Source organism: Homarus americanus, unplaced genomic scaffold (assembly GCF_018991925.1).
Source record: "Homarus americanus isolate GMGI-L3 unplaced genomic scaffold, GMGI_Hamer_2.0 scaffold33556, whole genome shotgun sequence".
NCBI lineage: Eukaryota > Metazoa > Arthropoda > Malacostraca > Decapoda > Nephropidae > Homarus > Homarus americanus.
In genome coordinates this window covers 262,755-278,914 of record NW_024713392.1, presented here as the reverse complement: position 1 = coordinate 278,914, position 16,160 = coordinate 262,755, and the positions used below count along the sequence as shown (strand labels likewise).

Genomic DNA, 16,160 nt, shown 5'->3' with positions numbered 1-16,160 from the left:
TCCACAGCAAGTGTTCAATGTGGACGAAACTGGGCTGTTCTGGAAAAAGATGCCCAAAAGAACATTTATCACCAAAGATGAAGCCTCTTTACCTGGGCATAAACCCATGAAAGACCGTCTCACTCTATTGCTTGGTGCCAATGCTTCAGGGGATTTCCGACTGAAGCCTATGCTTGTCTACCACTGAAAACCCCAGGGTGTTCAAGCAACAGAAAGTGGTAAGAACAAAACTTGGAGTTTATAGGAAGTCCAACCGTAAGGCATGGGTGACAAGACAGCTCTTTAATGAATGGTCTGTTGATGTGTTTTGCCCTTCTGCCAAGAGCTACCTAACCACCAATAAACTCCCTTTAAAGGTTCTTCTCCTCATGGATAATGCTCCTTGTCATGACCCTGACCTTGCCAGCAATTTGGAGTATCAATTTGACTTTGTGAAAGTGTTGTTTTTGCCTCCAAACACTACATCAATCATACAGCCAATGGACCAGAATGTGATCAGCAACTTCAAGAAGTTGTACATGAAGAAAATGTTTAGGAGGTGTCATCAGGCAACTTCCAATGATCCTGAACTAACACTGAAACAGTTCTGGAAGACACAATTCAACATCCTGGAGGCTGTAAAATTGATTGTGTCATCATGGCAAGAAGTCTCCACTAGATCCCTCAATTCTTCATGGAAAGCACTGTGGCCATCAGTAGTCCATGATTTTGAGGGATTTGAGGAAGAAACAGAGTTGGACAAGGAGATTGTGTCCATTGGTCAGTCATTGGGCCTTGAAGTGGAGGAGGAGGATGTGGAAGAGCTTGTGATGTCTCATGAGGAGGAACTTACTCCTGATGACTTGAAGCAACTGGATGAGATGTTGCAGGTAGAGGCTGACTGTGGTGAGGAGGAAATTGAAAGTGATGACCATATGTCAGCTAAACAGTTGAAAGATGTGATTTACTACTGGGAGAAGTTCAGGGAACTGGCTTCAAAGCACCCAGAAGTGGAAAAAACTGAACTAACGTTGTGTCATGTTGAGGACTCGGTGGTCTCCTTCTTTAAACATAAGTTAATGGTGAGGAGAACAGATGCCCCACAGACCACAATTGACACTTTCTTCAGTAAAAGGCAGAGGGAACAAGATGCTATCCCTCAGCCTTCCACTTAAAGAAGGAGAGAGGATGTTCATGGTGGAGAATCTGTCAGTCCAGAGGTTCCTGACATTTTCATGGAAGGTGACTCACCTTCCAAGAAGCAGTAAAATGCTTTTCCTCCACCTCCACTTCCTTCTCTTCTCCCTTCTTCTCCACCTCCCACTGCAAATGCACATCATCATCATCATCCAGGAGCCTTCTACATACACACCTCAAAGTATGTGAACTTTTCTACCATTTTTGTTGAATTTAGGAAATTTTCGGTGAGCTGGAACCAATTACCCAAAAACCCATTGAAACAATGGTTTCGGTTAACGAACTTTTCGGTTAACGAACAACCTGCTGGAACGGATTGAGTTCATTAACCGAGGGACCACTGTGTTGATAAAAGCTAAAGAATCACACATGGAAAGTATTGTTAAAAAAATCCTTTATTTGATCCTGGGAATAACAATCTTTTTTATGACCGAAGCTGGATGAAACGATTGCCTGTGTTTGTCCTTAAGACAAGCAGTGTTTTATAGGTAGGCAGGTGATGTTTGATTAACTCAGCAGAGTTGTGACCCTGCCATTCCAGCTAAGAAGAGCTTGGAAATCTAAGATATTTTTTCCAATTTCCACTCTGTAAAAGTGAGTTGGCAATAGGAAAGGCATCCAGTCATACAACTTGTTTCAGATATGCTTGATGGCAACCAGGACACCATGTCAGTGGGAAATCTCTGTAAATGTGAAAAATAGCTGCAAAATGGTGATGATGGTGATAATATCAGGAGCAGATGACTGATGTATCCATTTCCAGGCAGGTTTATAGTTTATATGCTGTGTCAGCTCAGGAAGAAATATTTTGGTGTTGCAGGATTTTACATAAGTGACAGGAATTGGGTGCTGCATCACCCTACAACATAATCACATAAATGGGAATGTCAAATAAGTTTGTCAATAAAGTTCTTCACGTCTAATCGACGGAGAGCAGAAGTGATGCTATCACGGGCGAAGCTAATTTATGACCGAGCGTTTGACGCGTGACCCTTTGTTTACCAGCGTGGGTGGATCATGAGGGTCTGTATGCCTTGCTCCCTTGAAATTTTGGGTTATGGCAGACATGTCATCTTTCGTCAATTTATGACCGACTTTTTTATTTATTTTATTTTATTTTATTTTTATTTTATTTATTTTATGGAAAATAATTTTGTCTAGCTTAAGCAGGATCTACCTTAGCGAGGTTTTACATATACAGTACATATCTTTTTGATATTGTGTGTTATATGATGTACATTTCAATCACAGTTTCTTGTAAGTTTTTCAGTGTAATTTTTATTTTAAGACCGTGGACTTGGCAGAACTGAAAAACCAGAGGACAGCATACCTGGCATGGGTGGTGGTGTTGTGTTTGCTGTTGGCCTTCATCATACTCATCATCATCCTCTGTTGCTTCTGGCCCATCTGTCCACTGTACAGGGAAAGGTACGTCCTCCTTCTACTCCTCTTTACACACATGTTCAGTACAGTATTACCCCGCTTTACGCGGTTTCACTTAACGCGATTTCTCAGATTTCTCATATACGCGGTGCCTCGCCAGAACCAAACTTTCACTTAACGCGGTTCATCTTCTCATATACGCGGTGAAGTATAATTTTTTTTTTTTTATTTAACTCATAAAATTCATACAAATTACCCGCCCAGAATATAATTTACATTGCTGGAATTCTTACAATTTGATGATCATTTTGAATATAAACATCATAGATTTTGCATCAGACATACAAATTTTAGATATAATGTTTACTCTGAGTAAATATGTTATCTTTTGTGCAAAATATATGACATTTATATTCAAAATATTCCTGGTCTTACAAGGAATCCAGCAATGTCAATTATATTATCTTAACTTTAGTTTGAGGTATTATTTATTACTAAAAAGGTAAATATTCTGGTTTTCCCACACATCTGGTAGGGAGGGTTGGTGGGGGGTGGGGGGGAGGGAGGGACCGACCGACCGACCATCTGGCACGGTGTGAAGAATATTTTTTTTTTTTATTAACTGAAGATATTTGTTTTAGCTCATAAAATTCATACAAATTACCCGACCAGAATATAATTTACATTGCTGGAATTCTTACAATTTGATGATCATTTTGAATATAAACATCATAGATTTTGCATTAGACATACAAATTTTAGATATAATGTTTACTCTGAGTAAATATGTTATCTTTTGTGCAAAATATATGACATTTGTATTCAAAATATTCCTGGTCTTACAAGGAATCCAGCAATGTCAATTATATTATCCTAACTTTAGTTTGAGGTATTATTTATTAAAATCTAGTGGTTTTCCCCAAAAAATTTCTCAGAGAGGGAAGAGCCAGCGAGTGTAGTGTGAGAAGAGGGGGAGGGAGTTGAGTCCATTATTTGAATGGACATTAACTTGGCGACTGTATTTCTCTATTTCTCTTAAGTATTAATTGTGTGCATGTACCATCATAAAATTAAGATGTTATTTTCACTAGAACATAGGTATTGTGTCGGAAAAAGTAGAGTTTGGGGGTCGGGCCAGTTTTTATTGGAATTAATCCCATATGTTCTGTTGTTCCATTTACGCGGATTTCACTTAACGCGGTACCCTGTGGGTTCAATTGACCGCGTAAATCGGGGTACTACTGTACTTTACTGCATTTGCACTTCACTGCACACCACACCACATTAGGGATGTCCATACTGTAGTGTACTGTACTGTACAGCTTGTATTTGTAGAGTATTGGTGATTTCTCATAGTAATATAAATAATATAATAATTATAGACAGTAATGCATATGGGTGGCATAACTGGCCGTGTTGCACCAAACAAGGTAGAGGCTTTTGTAAAAATGCATGCTTGTGCTGTATACTGTACAATTATCCCTCTTTTTATGAATTCTCTTTTTGTATAATTTTGCCACATCATATTAAATTAAGTAAAGACAAAATATTTAATATGTGAAAGCCATTTTTCAGTAACAATTATTTTCAAGGGATCTATATCATACTACAGTACATGGATTTCACACTTTGGTGTGACTTTGTTCATGCTCTGTTTATACTCGTCACAAGTGACAAAGTGTTGTTCTAATCACCTATCCCATAATTAAGATTGATGTGCTAAGGTGATTAGAGGCAGTAGAGTAGAACAATTTAAGAAAGACAGAAAGCTGGAGTTTACTAAGTAATGAGCCAAGGGTCCTCAAGCCTCCGCCTAGACACACGTGAGAAGGGTGTTATCCAGTGTGACCCTACCAAACACCACAGGTTTCCCTGTCCCCGGTTTCCACCTGTACTAACACTGGATAAACCGCCGAAACAGCTAGTAAGCTGATAATTGGCGAATGTGATAAAAAAGAAAAGAAAAAAGAGTGAGAGGATCCAACATCCCAATGATAAATTCCTTATACTGTACTGTATATAGTATATGGGAATAATTATTGTTTCTTTCCCCCCCTCCGTCGCAAAAAAAGGTGTCTCACATTTTTTTATTAGAAATTGAAAATCAGGGTACATTATTCTAATTAGGATCACATGAAGATTAGACACCCCAGCTTATTTCACCTGATGATTAAGCATCTTAATGCTACCAGCCGGGGGGGAGGGGGGGGCAGTTGGGCTTTACGGTAATATATTTAACATTAGGATTTGTCGGAGATGATGGGATTGTTTGGCATGGGGAAGTGCCTTTCACAGCATACATCATCAAGAAATCATTCGTGTGCCAAAAGGCTTCTTCCATACTTGAGTCGTACAGTAAAGTGTCGTCCACGCACTTATACTTTCTGGGGATGTCTTGGATGGAGTCATCAAACCGTCTCATGTGTGCATCAGAGGCAGAGCAGTGGCCAATGGGGGTCTGACGGTACTGGAACTGCCCCCACGGCATGATGAAGGTGGTGAGACGGCGGCTCTCCCTATCCAGCTTCACTTGGTGGAACCCCCAGTGAGCGTCAGTCATGATCTTGCAAGAATGTAGGGGGCTCCCAGACACCATGTGGAAGGGGGATTGGGTGTGGTGGGTCTCCTTGAGACAGCATGAATTGAGTCGCTGGTAGTCCACTGTGCGTCTCAGCTGATGAGACTTTTTGGCCACCACCTCCATCCCGACGCACCACTCTGTCGCTTCTTCTGCAGGGACAGGCTGGGGGATACCCTTCTTGATGTCCTCGTCTATCTGTGCCTTGATTTCGTTTTCCCGGTGCTTCGACGAAAAGTGTTGTAGTGCCACTCTTCTATTCTCTGGACATTCTCCTACAGTGGTGCAAATGGCATGGCGGACGGCCTGGTTGGTTGGGTGGTTTGTACAGGGGTGTTGTCCTGCGAGCTGTCTCCTTCACCTGTACGTGTGCTACTGAGGGGCCGTGGTGGGGGAAGGTGGTGGGCACCAGACCCAAGCCTTTGCAGGCGTCCAGAGAGAGGTAAAAGTTCTTGGCTGACTGGACGAAGTAGAGGTATTGCAGGGTGAACCTTCCACCAAGACTGACCCTGCAGAGGCCAGATCCCAGACACTTGAGCAGGAGGTCAGCCACATCAAGTAGGCCAGCCCGACGCTGCAGTGGTGCAGGCCTGATGTGGAGAAACACGAGTAAGGACAGACCAGCAATACAAACCTGGGCCCCTGTGTTGGCCGTAGCGCAGGCTGGCATCGCCTCATTTCCTCCTTCATGCCTGATAGCCACCTTGACCATTGGTTGATTAGGCAAGTGGGAGTCAGCAATGACCACCACACCGGAGATATGAGAGGAGGGTGTGGCTGAAGCCGCTTGGCCACCTGCACTCGCCTTCCTGCTCCTGTAACACTTTTTTAGGTGTCCAGTCTTCTGGCAGAAGTGGCAATTAACAGATCTGGCCGGACATGATGCCGTGTGAGGTATATGGAGGCTCCCACAATTTCCGCAGGGGTGTGTGGCTGTGGGTTTAGCGGGGACGCTCTGGCGGGTGGTGGCAATGTCGGGTTACGCCATCCATGGGAGCCATGCCAGTTGTACGAGGGTACTCTACCAAAATCTCACACCCATCGCATCCTGCCGCACGGCCTTAAATCTGCAACATATGACCCAAAGGGTATGAACACTCGAGAATGAGTCACATGCTTGAAATACCTTCCTCTTCAGTACTTGATCACTGAGGCCTACCATGAGCTTATGTAGTACCATATACTTTGACAGATTGTGGGCACAATTAGGGCACTTGAAATCACAATCTGTAGCTTTTTGAGAACATCGAATGAAATAATCAGTGATGAGCTCATCTTGGCCCTGTACTACACTGAAAAACTCGGACCAGTGCACTGTCTGGTTTGATGAATGGAGCACTAATTTTCCTATGGCATCCAGGGCTGCTTAAGGTGTAAAGGCATACCACTGGTTATCAGAAAATCTTGTGTCCAAAGTACACTGAAGAGCAGGAACACAGTTGAGCCCGATGTGGTGGGCAGCCTCCAGGGGGGGGGGGGGTCTACACCATTGAGCACCTCCAGGACCTGAAGGCAGCAGATGACATCTCCATGTCACATTTCTCTGGGACCGTGGATGCAGGGGCCCTTGGTGGTGGTGCTCAATGTCCTTGGGCATTAACAGTAGTGAGGTTGGCTTGGAGGGACTGGATCGCCTACTATTTGGCTGCCATAACCTGAGTCTGGCCCATGGACATTGCAAGGCTGCAAAGTATCACAGCAGCAGGGGTCCTGTGGGTCTTGAGTGTGGCATGGGAGAGCCTGCTCTGAAATGTCATCGTGGAAGGGCATAAGCTCCATGAAGAACTCTCACTGCGTTGGGTATTTTGGTGGGACACAGAAACACTAGCAGCAGTCTCCTTCTTTATTGCGGGATAACCAGGCAGCAACTGTCTCCCGAGGCTGGTGATGCCTGGTATTCACTGCCGCCAGTGACCCGGGGAAAACCTCTCATACTGTTACATCCAACACTCAGTTATATGGTAGGTTGGCTGCTATGAAAACTGTTGAACCCCAAAGTAATGTACAGTACAGGACAAAACTTGAAAAGCAAATCTAATTTAAGAAATCCCATTAGACTAGAATGAATTATGTTCCACTTTTGACTGCTACACTTCAGAGGTATCTGTTTTCCGTTTAGATATTGTTGCAGAAGCAAATAACATAAATACATAATGTAAAAAAAGAGTAACACAAGAACATGGATGTGGGTCTGACCATGCAAGTTTGGCTTCAGTCCACCACTTAACTGTGCCACATACCATAGTATAAAAGCGAAAGTGTACAATTTTCTTGCATTCCCAATTTCATCTTAGCTCGATTTTATACTCTGAACCTGAATTATTCATGGTAAATTTTAAGTATTTCAGCTTAATTGTGGATTAAATGGGCTTTTTTAGGCTGGCTAAAAATGAATTGTAATTTATAACTTTGTATCTCTGAGAAATTGAGTTCAGAATTCAGAATGAACAACTTATGAATTAAATTTTAGAACACTGTTCAAAACCCAGGACATCCTGTTTTCATTTCATTGGGCAGTATGTTCAATGCTATTCTGTATTGATTTATTGAAATATTTTGTCCTTTGTATTTAGTTGGGTTAAATTTGGTTGTGTATTGTGTGTGAAAATTAGTCCCCGGGAATGCATACTGTATATCATTTAAAACTCTTCTCTACAAATTTTGGTTTACATATGACATCCGTGTTATTGCTCTTTACATTTTACCACTATGTCACCAATATGCATTGTTCAATGATGCGTTTCGCCCAGATTATGGTTTTGCATAAATACAGTCAACCCTCACTTTACGCGGTTAATGTAACCCACAGGGTACCGCGGAAAGTGAGAAACGCGTAAAGTGAATAACATAACATATGGGATTAAATGAAATAGAGACCAGCTGACCCCCAAACTCCACTTTTTCCAACACAATACCTATGTTCTAGTAAAAATAACATCTTAATTTTATGATGGTACATGCACACAATTAATACTTAAGAGAAATAGAGAAATACAGTCGCCAAGTTAATGTCCATTCAAATAATGGACTCCACTCCCTCCCCCTCTTCTCACAGTACACTCACTGGCTCTTCCCTCTGAGAAATTTTGGGGGAAAACCAGGTATAGTAATAAATAATACCTCAAACTAAAGTTAGGATAATATAATTGACATTGCTGGATTCCTTGTAAGACCAGGAATATTTTGAATATAAATGTCATATATTTTTCACAAAAGATAACATATTTACTCAGAGTAAACATTACATCTAAAATTTGTATGTCTAATGCAAAATCTATGATGTTTATATTCAAAATGATCATCAAATTGTAAGAATTCCAGCAATGTAAATTATATTCTGGCCGGGTAATTTGTATGAATTTTATGAGCTAAAACAAATATCTTCAGTTAATAAAAAAAAAAATTCTTCACGACACTATCTGTCAATCAAAGTACCCCACCTTGCCTCCCCCCTCTTCCAACGAGCCAGATGGTCAGTCCGTCCCAACCCTCCCCCCCACCTCCCACCAACCCTCCCTTCAAGAGAAAGAGTGGGTGAAAAAACTAGATTTTAACATTTAGTATTAAATAATACCTCAGATTAAAGTTAGGATAATATAATTGACATTGCTGGATTCCTTGTAAGACCAGGAATATTTTGAATACAAATGTCATATATTTTGCACAAAAAATAACATGTTTACTCAGAGTAACCATTATATCTAAAATTTGTATGTCTAATGCAAAATCTATGTTGTTTATATTCAAAATGATCATCATATTGTAAGAATTCCAGCAATGTAAATTATATTCTGGCCGGATAATTTGTATGAATTTTATGAGCTAAAACAGGCAGGCAGGCAGGCAGGGTGGGGCGAATCTGAAAATAGCTCTCGAGCCGGACACTCTGCGCGTATACGTGGAAAAAACCCGCGTTAAGTGAAAGTTCAGCTCTGGCGAGGCACCACGTATACGTGAAATCGCGCTAAGCGAAACCGCGTGGCGTCGCCACGTGGAGTCAGTCCATTGTTTACATCCAGTGTGTGCGCATATTTCTCGCCCGAGCAGTTGGATTTAACTTTTACAAACATACAGTAAGTACAGTGAGTGCATTACTCTTATTCAAGATGACTGGAAAGAGGCCATCAAGTGGAAGTTACTGCAGTGTAGTGCAAAAAAAAGCCGCAAAGGCATTACATTGGATATTAAACTTGACGTTTTAAGAAGGTTTGATGCTGGAGAAAAACTTAGCCATATTGCAAAAACATTAGGTCTTGCTACTTCAACAGTGGGAACAATCCGTGATAATAAGGACAAAATTAGGTCAAGTGCTCAAGCTGCTACTCCATTAACTGCTCGAACCTTGTATTTTCATAGAAGTGATGTGATGCTAAATATGGAACTACTCCTGAGTGTCTGGATTGAAGATCAGACTAAATGCAATGTGCCACTAAACACAATGGTTATTCAACAGAAAGCCATAAGTTTGTATAATGATTTGCAGGAAGAGGAAGGTGCATCTTCTGAGGTTAAACCTTTTCTGGCTAGTAAAGGCTGGTTTGAAAGATTTAAGAAGAGCCTTAATTTACACAACATAAAAATGAGCCGTGAAGCTGCCAGTGCTGATACAGATTCTGCTAATAAATATCCTGCTGAGCTGAAGAAAATTATTGATGAAGGAGGTTACACACCAGAACAAGTGTACAATGTTGATGAAACTGGGCTTTTCTGGAAGCGCATGCCTGCTCGAACTTTTATTTCCACTGAAGAAAAATCAGCACCAGGCTTTAAAGCATCCAAAGATCGTTTAACACTTCTGGGAGGAAATGCTTCAGGTGACATGAAATTAAAGCCCCTACTTGTGTATCACTTAGAAAATCCAAGGGCTCTCAAGGGCTATGCCAAGTCTAATCTACCTGTGATTTGGCGTTCCAATAAGAAGGCTTGGATGACTGTGACCCTTTTCCAAGACTGGTTCACTAACTATTTTTGCCCTGCTGTAGAAAGATATAATGCCAAGCGTAACATATCTAATAAAGCATTGCTCCTCTTAGACAATGCACCAAGCCACCCAGTAAATTTAAATGATCTTTCTGATAATGTGAGAGTGAAGTACATCCCCCAAGAACACGATTTCCTTGCTCCAGCCAATGGATCAAGGTGTGATAGCTAACTTTAAAGGCATATTATCTTAGGAAAACTTTTTTGCAGCTCATAAAAGCAATTGATGGGGAGGATAAACCTACAATTAGGGACTTCTGGAAAAAGTTCAACATCTTGGATGCTGTGGATAATATAGCCGAGTCATGGGATGAAGTGAAAACCTCAGCTATGAATGGTTCATGGAAAAACATATGGCCAGAGTGTGTCCATGAATTTCACAGTTTTTCACAAGCTGAAAGTCTACAGCAAGTTCAACAAGACACTGTGACACTTGCAAATAATGTAGGCTTTGAAGAAGTCATAGAAAATGATGTGGCTGAGTTACTTGAGTCCCATAGAGAAGATTTGACTAATGAAGATCTGATGATGCTGGAACAAGAGCAAGCTGCAGGACAAGAAGAGGATATAGAATCTCCACCCACCCCACTTCAGTTGACAACAAAGGATATGTCTAAAGGGTTTGCACTAATACAGGAAGGTCTGCAAATCTTTGCTGATAACGACCCCAACCGTGAAAGGAACATCAAGATTGCAAGAGCAGTTAACAATGCTCTCAGTTCCTACACTGAGCTGTACAATGAGAAAGTGCGCTGTAAACGTCAAACAACTTTGGATGAGTTATTCATCCTTAGAGAAAAGCTGAAAGCAGATGATGATTTACAGGGCAGAGCTGAAGAGAGTATTGCCTCTCCCTCTCCCTCCAAATAACTTCCTTTGCACCACCAATCCTCACGCAGCAGTCAACATCTTTTGTGGTAAGTACAGTACAATATTTTTATTTATTCCAGCTGTATTTCTCTTCATATTACATGTATATCATGAATTATTTAATGTACTGTATTGTATGTGTTTATAAATGTTTATTTTAATTCATAAAAGTGCTTGAATTACGTTTATGGGGCCTAAAAAAATTCCATAGGAACGCATCTCCAGTTTTATAATGGAAGTCAATGGGAAAATAGGTTTCGCGTTACAGAATTTTGCGATACTGTCAATTTTCCAGGGACGGAACCCTTCCGTAACGCAGGGGATGCCTGTACCTGTAGTACTTTAAAATTATCATCGTATAATTTTTCTTGATACTTCTTGTAAGTGGAATCCTATTTAAAATACTTAACAAAGGAGGGTTATGTCTAACACTTGAGTGGAATTCCAGAAGTTAGTTATCATGCATATTTCAGTTGAATATCATTGTATAGTAATGGATAGATATTTTTATTACTAGTTTCAAATCTCGTATTATTCATAGTGTTATATCATTAAAAATTTTATCTTTGCAGGAAAAAGCATAAATTAGTTGCAGATGAGAATGCCGAGGCTGAGCGTGTGTCTTACATCCGTGTGGATGAACGTGGGAACTACCGTGGTGGATATGAAGAAGAGCGTACCTGGTGGGACCGCCTGCCAACCTGCTGTACTGAAGCTGCTACCTACTTTGGGGTCAGTCGCCCAAAACGTGGTGGTGGGCGTCTTGCTTGGAGTGGTGATGAGCGACAGAAGTATTGGCAGCTTGCTGGAGGGAGTGAGGGAGCTATTCTGGAAGATCGAGCTGTTGTAGCTCGTCGTGGTCCCAGGGATCTGATCCTTCTTGAGGACTTGGATGAAGCTCGTTTACAGCAGCAAGGTCGAGTTGTAAGAGTTGATTCCCGCAACTCACAGTTGTCACAAGATCCAAGGCGGACATTTATCATACGGGACCAACGAGGCAATCCTCGAATTGCTGAATCACTTAGAGAGGGTGAGCATTATGTAATGGAAGACATTGAGAATACTCCTCGGAATATGCGTATGGATGATCCAAGAGCTATGCGCATGGATGACCCAAGAGCTATGCGCATGGATGACCCAAGAGCCATGCGCATGGATGACCCACGGGCAATGCGCATGGATGATCCCCGAGGAATGCGTATGGATGAACCAAGGAATGCACCCATGGAGGAGCTGCGTGGCCCTCCAGTACAGAATGCAAGCGTAGATGATGATGCAACTTATGCGCGCCAGGGAAACGAGCAGGACCTCCGACTAAACGCCAGCCCGCACGGCGCCGTGCTCAGCGATGACTGGAGCACGGGCCGTCCAAGTCGCCCGATAAGGCGGTCTGGCGTAGAGCCGGGGGGGATAATGTTAACTCAGGAGGAGATGCAGAGACGGGCACTCATGCACGAGGACGCGGGGGGCGGGGAGATCATGGGCAGACACGTGGAGGGGCAGTCAGTGGGCGTAACACCACGTTCAGACAGGGAGGGAAGGTACGAGGACGGGTTCGTTCAAACCTCAATGCGTTATCTGCACAACGGAAGTCCTCCCCAGGCAGACGTGCAGATACAAACAGAGGACTTAAACGGGGGAAGAGACGAGCACGTGGTGCCTCGATTGCGAATCAGGACTCCCATAGAGGAAGAAACCAACAGTTTGCTAGAGGCAGAAGGAATACGGTCCTCACGGAGAGAGCAACAGCGGGCCAGGCGCAATTCACAGGTCGAGGTGGAACCAGCGATACACGAAGACAATATCAGTCGACGGTCAATGAAGACTACTCAGCCAGCCAACACACTGTATCAACACACCAAAGCTTCAATACTTCGTTTCGAGACCAACAGGTCCAAAATGGACGAGGAAACACAGAAGAAGGAATCTACGATTTCCCGCCGCAACAGCATGAGTGGGACAGACGGTCGCCGGAGTTCCAGCGTGGAGAGCAGGAGCATGGATGGGAGACGTTCAGTCAGCCAGGCCAATCTCGATGGCAGGCGGTCCAACAGTCAGGCAGCTCTGGATGGGAGACACTCCCACAGTCAGGCTACCCAGGACATGGGTCGTGGAACCCAGGGAGACAGCCGAGCCAGCGTCGAGAGGCGTGGTTCACTCCCCAGCTTAGAGACAGAGCTAGAACGCAAGGCAGCCTGGCGATCGGTCAGTCGACGAGGATCTCTAGGCCCACACGATCTATTGGACGAACCCTTGCCAGCCGTAGATGGTAAGAGTAGTTACAATAGTGAGTATGATGAGGACTACTCCCCTGAAGACAATGAACACAGGAGTGGGAGCAGAAGACAAAGAAAAATATCACAGGCACGCTACATGGAGTGGTATGACAAAAAACAAGAAAGAAGCCGGAATTCAAAAGAAGGAGGAAAGAGATCAGTGGATGTTGAAGAATCAGATTACATTCATGATCCAGGTACTAGAGCAGTGGAGGGTAGGGACAGACGAAGGCATCACTCACAAGTGGGTGATAGTGCAATAGAAAATAGTAGCTTAAAGGTTGTTGAAACAAGGGAGGCTGCAGAAGGCTCTGAGACTCAGGGTTACATCACCTCAGAGATACCTACTGGTTCCAGTCAACCATTAAGAGTTCCAGCAATACCATCCCATTCTCAAGATCTTCCTGGTGATGCAAAGATTCAGGATGGTGAGGAAGAGCTCCGCACCATCATGGACAATGAAATCAACCTGGGAGTCACTCAAAGTTCTCAAATGTTTGATAGTGATGTTGACCTGGAAACAGTTGCAGCAGCGAGAGGACGAAGGAAAAGGAATCACTTGCTTGAAAAGAAGAGTATATTTACAATTGCTTATGATGATATGCAGACAGAACAGTTACGACCTGAATCAGCTGCAACAGAACCATGAACAAAATTTGGTTAGACTGACATTGTTTTAGTGCAAATATGAGGAACAGGACTAATCACTTATTGACCAATGATGATACATGATTAAGAGTCTTTTTAGCTTTGATATATGATACTCAGTAATCATGCTCTTTTCTAAATACAGTATTGGGAAAATTTTTTACAAAACTATTTCCAGGATGTGGTTGTAGGAACTGGACTTCGATCAAGAAGACGAAAAAAAAACGAGAGCTTGAAATGCATAATACAGGTCACAGTATATCTTAGGATCATACTTTGTGTTGCTGTATTTGTTGTTTCAAACACTGGTGTATGGTGAGAGGAAAAACTGTTTACTTAAATGTTTCACTTTATAATTGATTAGTAAGGAAAAATAGTGCACAAGACATATTCAGCATTATTGTATTTGTTAGACATTTTTGGTCTTTAAAATGCTCATTACCCTAAGTTGGGTTTTGTATATATATATATATATATATATATATATATATATATATATATATATATATATATATATATATATATATATATATATATATATATATATATATATATATATATATATATATATATAAATATAAATATACACACACACACACTTGTGGTCACTTTGCATGACTATATTACTTTGTGTTCATCTCTTATGGAAGGTGTGAATGAAACAAACTTTATGATATATAAAAAATACCTGGTAAAAGAATTATTTACAGTATTTTACTAATGTTACTTTTATATATTTGAATTGTTTTCTTTTTTTTGCTTGTTTAGCGAACTGTAAATTTTTTTATTTATTTATATTGACTTTACCGGTATATATAAAATACTACCTGTACCATATTAGTAAAAGGAGGCAATTGGTACAAAAGTTTTTATTGTCATAAATTATATACAACTGTATATATTAAGATCTGTACATGTTATTGTAAGCTACTGTAATTTGAATGAGCTGAATGCTTACACTTTAGATGAACACAACATTCCTAGCACTGGTTGTAAGGGAATTAAGTTAAAAGTAGTACTACAGTATTTTAAAATGGTATACTGTACATTCCATATTTTTATAGAAAGATTTGTTAGATTTGTCTGCATCTGTTAGTTTAACCTAACTACCCTAAAGACTTGTAGGAAAGTTGTTAATTTCATGAGACATAAAATACAAACAATAAAAAAAGTTAGAATTATAGAATTTCAGAAAAATATAATATTTTGATATTTGTGACATATTAAACGATATTGTGTCGGTCATCCATCCGTCTGGGGGTTATGTGAGTCGGCCAGCAGTGAGATCTGCAGGAGATATAACAGAGTTTATGGTGTTGAGACACACTATACTAAGTTCAGATTATCTTTGCGGATAAGCTCCACCTGATCCATGCAATTGATGGGCAATGGGGTGGAGAGTGCCTGGGACAGTAAGCAGTCGTTTTGGTGATCTCCAAATTGAATCCCTTTACCAGTGCATGCTGAATTGCTGTCCTGGAATGCTGCAGTCAAATGGATACAGTGCTTGCCTCCTTTTCCATGGGTCGGTTGTTCGATCCCTGGGCACTCCCAGTTCACCCAGCTGTAAATGGGTACCTAAGTTTACAACTTAGGGAAGTGAATGAGGTCAAGTGCAGTACCGGCCATGCTGCCTCTTTGTTTACCAAAGGCTTAGTATGCGGTGTACTGTATTCACATCTCTCTCTTTCTTTTTCAACATATTTCCCCTGCACTCACTTTCACAACATTATGGTACTTTACTTTTATCCTCTTCGCCACTGATCGGCTTGTTAGCCGCTTGGGCGATCGGTCACGTCTCTGATTACTTTTCCTCTTCATTTATCTTCTTCACCAAAAGATCGGCTCCCGAGCCGCCTGGGCGATCGGTCATGTCTCTGTCATGCACTGTTGGCAAATACTGGGCATGCACCGGCTCCTGAATGTACCTGAACTCCAGTGTTGGTCAAGTCTTGTCTTGAAAGAGCTCACACTCGGTGCCGTCACAACACTCTCTGGTAGATTGTTCCAAGAGTTTACAACCCTCACTCCGAAAAAGTTCGCCCTCACAGTTTTCTGGACTTGCGGCTTCTTCAATCTTGAGCTGTGACCCCTTGTGGGGCAAGCGTCCACCAGCTCCAAGTAAGGACACTTAACTGAGTAGTGCCCCCTGAGATGCTTATACATCTCAACTAGGTCCCCCCTTGCCGGTCTGTAGTATAAGCTAGGCAAGTTCAGGCGCTCCAATCTCTCAGGGTAGCTGAGGTGCC

General features: G+C 41.9%; 1 protein-coding gene across 2 annotated transcripts in view; it reads left to right on the top strand.

The window, feature by feature from the left end:
- The window catches only part of LOC121871956 (cadherin-86C-like), a 175,694-nt gene extending 161,344 nt beyond the window's left edge, over positions 1–14,350 (top strand). For both annotated transcript variants that reach the window (XM_042374585.1, XM_042374582.1), the window contains exons 19-20: positions 2,465–2,604; positions 11,560–14,350. In XM_042374585.1, coding sequence (XP_042230519.1) covers positions 2,465–2,604; positions 11,560–13,912 — 2,493 coding nt within the window. In that variant the 3' untranslated portion in view covers positions 13,913–14,350. The remainder of the gene's footprint in view (positions 1–2,464; positions 2,605–11,559) is intronic.
- Positions 14,351–16,160: the final 1,810 nt, after the last annotated feature.